Raw genomic sequence first — 6,746 nt, 5'->3', positions numbered from 1 at the left:
TCAGCTCCATGGGGAGAACAGCCTGGCTTCGAGAGGAGAGCTGCCCCAGTCAGCTCTGTGGGGAGAGCAGCCTGGCTCTGAGGGGAGAGCTGCCCCGTCAGCTCCGAGGGGAGGGCAACACCGCTCCACTCTGTGGGGCTTCTAGGCTGTAATCTTCACAGCAGTTTTCTGGGTCTTTCTTCTTGGCACCGTTAGGTGAGTCTGAAATGCTAACTTTTTAGTTAGCATCCAGGGTCAAACTGTTTATACATTTACACTACCTGGGAAACTAGCACACCTTAAACTACGTATACGTAGCTCTGTTTTGATAAATAAATATAATAAGAAAGACACAGTCCCCCTGACTCCATCATTTTGCAGTGTTGTTATGTACACTTGAGTCAGAGCAGACTCGTGGCTGACCCTTCAGAGGGGCTTTCAGAGGCAGTAAATCACGCGGGAGCAGACTGCCTGACTTTCTCAGGTGGAGCAGCTGGTGGATTACTCGGGTGACCATTAAACTGCCAGAGCTCCCTAGTTATCCCAGTGGGAAGAAAAAGTACACCTCTTGAGAACATCTCATGCTAGTACACCATGATTTCCTGGGGATTTTCTGCTCACAAATGCCTAAGGGAACGGACATGAAATTAAAAAGGTGTAACTTAATATATTATATATATAATATGTAATAAAATATCATTTCAATTTGAACTTCTTAAAACTTCAAGCAGAAACAATACTGAGTTTCACCAGAACTGCTCTTTTAGGACAAAGGCCATTTAAACGTAGGAAAAAAACAATCACTACAGGTGTCTGACCGTGTGGATCACAACAAACTGTGGCTAACTCTGAATCTCGGAAATCTCAGAACGGGAATCTCAGAACACTTGATCATGCTAATGTGAAACCTATATTTAGACCAGGAGAGTCATCAGAACAGAGCAAGTAAACACAGCATTGTTTAAAACTGGGAAGGGTATATGCTAGGGATGTGTCCTATCTCCCCATAGCTTTTCTATCTATATGCAGAACAGATTATCCAGCAGGCTGGACTCTACGAAGAGAAATGGGACATCAAGACTGGAGGAAGACTCATCAACAATCTGCATTATGCAGATGATACAATCCTGCTTGCTGAAACTGAGGAAGATCTAAAGCATTTGCTGCAGAAGGTCAGGGACTGCAGTCTTCAATATGGTTTGAAGCTGATTGGCAGCATCAGGATGGATGGTGAAGAGATTGAGATTGTTCACAGCTGTAGTTTGCTTGGCTCCACAATCAACACTCTTGGCACCAGCAGCCAGGAAATTAAAAGACATACTGCGATGGGAAAGTCTGCTGTTAGAGACCTCTCTAAAGACCTGAAAAGCAATGATGTCACTCTAGAGACTAAGGTGTGCCTGATACATGCCATGGTCTTTACAATCACTTGCTATGCATCAGAGAGTTGGACAATCACTAGAGATGATAGAAGGAGAATTGATGCCTTTGAGCTGTGGTGTTGAAGAAGAGTATTGAATATACCATGGACTGCTATGAGAACAAACAGGTTTGTTCTGTAGAGGGTTAAATCAGGCTGCTCCTTGGAGGCAAGGATTCTGAAGCTTTGTTTGACATACTTTGGACATGCTGCAAGGAGGGACCAGTCCTTGGAGAGGGACGTCATGTTTGGCATGGTGGAGGGATGGCACAGGAGAGGAAGACCCTCAATAAAAAGAACTGAGTCAGTGACTGGGATAATGGGACTGGTTGTGTCAGAGACAGTGAGATTGGCATAGGATAGAGCAGGATTCAGGGCTGTTGTATATAGGGTCGCTATGAGTCGCAGGCAACTCGACGGCACATAACAACAACAGCAGAACTTTAAAATAATAAAATTCTTAAAGTCTTAAATTCTATTGATTTGTGAATAATTTTTTTAGGAGTAACAGACCAACTTAAAAGGCAATCATGATGCTGTTTACACATGGTGATGGATGGAACTAATGTCACTAGACAATCTGTAGAAAATGTCCATGAGTGGGAACCTAGCTCGCTGGGTAAACTTTCCCTGATAATACAATAAGATTTTAAAAGGGGGTGGAAAGTGTAAATCAGTAGAATATAATGTAGCCATTTAAAATGTAGGTAACAGAAACAAATGAAGGCGGCATAATTCAAAATATCATCTGTTCTACAATGTCAGCAAACAAAATACCTAAGCTATTGAATGAAAAACTAATTTGATCTGAAAACCTTCACCCAAATTACTATAGTAATTTCATATTATAGTAAAATTCATCTAGTCTAATATTTAAATGTTGTCTGTCCCAGAGCTGATGTTCCAGTGGGTTTTCAAAGGCAGTTAATCGCTCGGGAGGAGAGTGCCCATCCTTCTCCTGCGGATTTGAACGGTGTGTCTTCAGGATTGCAGCACAGCTTCTTGCCACTAGGCCAACAGAGATTTTAAAAGAACGGGCAGAAAGAAAAAGTGAGAGCAATGTAGTGACTGACTGAATATCACTTTTCTAGACCTGGTGTGCGTTAACTCCCACCAAATGACTGAGTGCACTCCTTGTTCAGTGCTCTCAAGTCAACTGCAACTCATAGTGACCTGATGAACAACCGATCTGATCTCCGCCCATTCCTTCACCATCCTCATGATCCAGACCATGGTTACAGTCTACTAGATGAATTTTAGAGGTGCTCCAGTGGGCTAGTGGTAAAGAACTGTACTGCCATCCCAAACATGTGATACAAATCCACCAGCTGCTTTGTGGCAGAAAGACAGGCAATCTCCTCATGTGTTTTACTGCCTCTGAAACCCACTCGAGGGTCTGCTTGACTCCAGCTTGACGGTACACAACAAAAGATGAACTTTATTTTTAGCATTTTTAATGGCTTTTATTTGGGGGGGGGCAGGGAGGCTGAAAGTCCAGCGCAAACTAATTTTCTATTTTAACTACTTAGGTATTTTGTTTCCTGACTGCAGAAAGAGATGAAATTTTGAATTTTGCTCTCTTCGTTTATTTCTGTCACCTACGTTTTAAATGATTACTTTTTTGTTCAATGACCAAGAATGATGTCTTCCTCCAAGACTGGTCCTTCCTGTCAGCATTCTCACCATCCCCACCCGCCCCAAGGAGCATTCTAAAGTTCTTCCTCAAGGATAGATTTGTCTGACCTTCTGGCACTCCATGGTCTAGTCAATATTCTTCAATAATACCACAGTTCAAGGCATCAATTCTTCAGTCTTCCCATTGTCCAACCTTCACATGCATATGGGGCAACTGAAAATATCACTTGAAAAGGACACACCTTTTCCCTCAAAGTGACATCCTTGTTTATTCACATTTGTTGAATTTTGAAAAGGACTTCTGCAGCCAATTTTTCCAGTTAGATACATAGTATTGATTTCTTAACTGATTCATCCATAAGTGTTGATTATATATTCAAGTAATATAAAAACCTTGACTTTAAGAGTTTCTCTGTTAAAACAACTATGAGATATCATCTCACCCCAGTCAGAATAGCAAAATTTAACAGAACAACAAGCAACAAAAGCTGGCAAGGTTGTGGAGAAACTGGAACCCTTATTCACTGTTGGTGGGAGTGTAAAATGGTGGAAGGTGGTATGGCGCTTTCTCAAAAAGTTACAAATAGAGATACCATTTGACCCAGCAATTCCACTACTGGGAATATAGCCTGAAGAGACCGTAACTGACATCCAAGCAGATATGCACACCCATGCGGCTTTGTTCACAATAGCAAGGAGTTGGAAACAACCTAAGGGCCGATGGGTAGAGAAGCTGTGGTATATTCACACAATGCAATACTACTCTGCACTGAAAAACAAGGAATTCATGCAATATTATTCAAAATGGGTGACTCTGGAGGACATTATGCTGAGTGAAGTATCCCAGTCACAAAAGGACAAATACTGCATGGTGGCACTGTTGTAAAATAGGACTGACCTTGGGGTTGGGGGAAACTGAGAAAGATGGGTTCATTAATGTATACTGCATTGAAACAGATGAGGGAGAAAACTGTTTAAAAGGGATATGGGATTAGGTATTTTTGTCATGACAGGAGTCTACAGCGAAGGCTACATGGTGGAGTGGACCCGGGGGAGGGTTTGTAAGACAATGAAAAAATTTTTCTTTTACTTTTCCAAGAGGGTAGTGTTCTGGGGGGGAGGGTTGGGAAGGGAGAAATGTACAACAACGAATGAATGGAAATCTAAAGTCTCTGTAAATTTTTACTGAAATTAATAATAAATTTAAATTTAAAAAAATTAAGTTAGAGTAAGGAAAGCAATGGATTTATAACTGCTCATGTTAATAACACTATATCATGGCATGGAGGAGGAATAGTGGAACTGTATCCACATTTACAATATTCTTCTAACAAAACCATTTATGGAAAATAGGAACTGCATTGGAACATGTATCTCTGGATTGGAAATTATCATATTGTTATAATATTTCTAGCCTTAAACCTAAAAGATTATATTGTTCAAAATTATTTGTTATATATTTGTTTAAATTTTTCCCTCTTTTAACAACTGGGATCTAGAGGGAAGAGAAAAAACCAGAGAATGGCCAAAATTATTGGGGCAGCTATTGCTGCCAGTTTAGGGCCTGTGTCAGGAAAAGGAAGTCTTACTCATAAACAATGCCACCCAAAGGTAGTAAAGGAGGTCAGAATTGCTTCCACTGTGGAAAACTGGGCCACTTCATTAAAATTAATAAAATTTTCTTTTTTTTTCTCCTCTGTCTTTCTAATGACCTTCTGCACTCTTTCTGGATGATATTCTTGATATCCTCCCATAACTCATCTGGTCTTCGCTCATTAGTGTTTAAGGCCTCAAACCTGTTCCTGAGATGGTTTTGAAATTCAGGTGGAATAGACTCAAGGTCTATTCAATTCCTGTGGATTTGAATTCACGTTCCTTAGCTTCAGCTTGAACTTGCATATGAGTAGTTGGTAGTCTGTTCCACAATCAGCACCTGGCCTCATCAACAATCTGTGTTATGCAGATGACACAATTGCTTGCTGAAACTGAGGAGGATCTAAACCATTTGCTGCAGGAGGTCAGGGACCGCAGTCTTCAATATGGATTGAAGCTCAATATCAAGAAAACAAAGATTCTCACCACTGGGCCGATTGGCAGCATCAGGATGGATGGTGAAGAGATTGAGATTATTCACAGCTTTAGTTTGCTTGGCTCCATAATCAACACTCTTGACACCAGCAGCCAGGAAATTAAAAGACATATTGCGATGGGAAAGTCTGCTGTTAGAGACCTCTCTAAAGTACTGAAGAGCAACGATGTCAGTCCGGAGACTAAGGTGTGCTTGATATAGGCCATGGTCTTTGTAGTCACTTGCTATGCATCAGAGAGCTGGATAATGACTAGGGATGACAGAAGGAGAATTGATGCCTTGAGCTGTGGTGCTGGAGAAGAGTACTGAATATACCATGGACTGCTAAGAGATCGAACAAGTTTGTCCTGTAGAGGGAGAAGCCAGGCTGCTCCTTGGAGGCAAGGATTCTGAAGCTTCGTCTGATATACTATGGACATGCTGCAAGGAGGGACCAGTCCATGGAGAGGGTCATGCTTGAGAGGATGGAGGGATGGTGCAGGAGAGGAAGACCCTCGATAAGATGGATTGATTCAGTGACTGGAGTTATGGGGATAGGTGTGTCAGAAACAATAAGATTGGCACAGGATAGAGCAGGGTTTAGGGCTTTTATACATAGGGTCACTATGAGTTGCAGGTGACTTGATGGCACATAACAACAACATATTTTTTTAGGCTCTAATAATAAAGAGGATAAAATAACACATGCATGAATGCTTGGGATATACACTCAAGATTTATCAATCTTCCATTAATCTTCTCAAGGAAGAGAAAGATGTGTCTAATTTTTGAGAAGTAAAATTGTAATTCAAGAGAAAGAAGAACATGCCTCCTTACCTGTAAGCATGTCATGTTCTTCTGCTCCTCCCAGAGAAAGCCAGAGACGTGAGTTGGCATGGCTGGGAGAGGAGGAGAAAAAAAGGCATGAGATGCAGGACAAGACCACCCTTAGCCTCTGTCTCTCTCCCAGTACCCTCTCACTGTAAATTTGTCTCATGAATGCCAAGTTCACAGACTGCAGAAACCCTTCTGGACAGGTATCTGGCTCTTCCTCAACTATCTCAAGACACAGACAGTATCTACACACTGGACCATCCACAAAGTTTCTGCTTGTGTCTAGATGTGGATACATTCTGCTTGGTAAGGAGAGAATAGGGAGAAGATTCCAGCTAATTTGAGGCCTCTGAGCCTTTGGCCAGTGACTGATCCATACCATCCAATGCAGCATCCCTATTGTCAGCATCAAAATGATGGCTGTGTAACAACACACAGATTGATTAAAAAGTAGGCTCCAGGTTGTTGTTGTTGTTAGGTGCTGTCGAGTCGTATATACGAGTCATAGCGACCCTATGAACGAAAGGCCTGAGCACTGTTCATAGAGTTTTCGGAGGCAAGCCATTTCAGAAGTGGAAGCCGCTCCTGCTTCCAGGCTTGTTTTAGTTGGGAAGTTCCACCAACACTGTCCACCATGGGTACCCATTACCACGTTTGGCACATCACTGTCACAGTCTTCAGCATCACAGCAACCACGAGTTACCTCTGTAGAGCAACGCACAGACCAGTGCTATACCACCTAGAAGAATGTTTGACAGAAAGACAATTTGAACCCAGCCGAGGGCCACAGGCCCAAGGGCCCTTTGGGGC

General features: G+C 42.1%; 1 protein-coding gene across 1 annotated transcript in view; it reads right to left on the bottom strand.

Annotated features, from left to right (window-relative positions):
- ZNF227 (zinc finger protein 227) overlaps positions 1-5,954 on the bottom strand; it is a 16,706-nt gene extending 10,752 nt beyond the window's left edge. The window contains exon 1 of the mRNA XM_006901076.1: positions 5,940-5,954. Coding sequence (XP_006901138.1) covers positions 5,940-5,954 — 15 coding nt within the window. The remainder of the gene's footprint in view (positions 1-5,939) is intronic.
- Positions 5,955-6,746: the final 792 nt, after the last annotated feature.

This window comes from Elephantulus edwardii, unplaced genomic scaffold (assembly GCF_000299155.1).
Source record: "Elephantulus edwardii isolate Elephantulus edwardi_28Jun2011 unplaced genomic scaffold, EleEdw1.0 scaffold00308, whole genome shotgun sequence".
Lineage (NCBI taxonomy): Eukaryota > Metazoa > Chordata > Mammalia > Macroscelidea > Macroscelididae > Elephantulus > Elephantulus edwardii.
The sequence above is the reverse complement of the archived record's forward strand: the minus strand, read 5'-3'. Positions and strand labels throughout refer to the sequence as shown.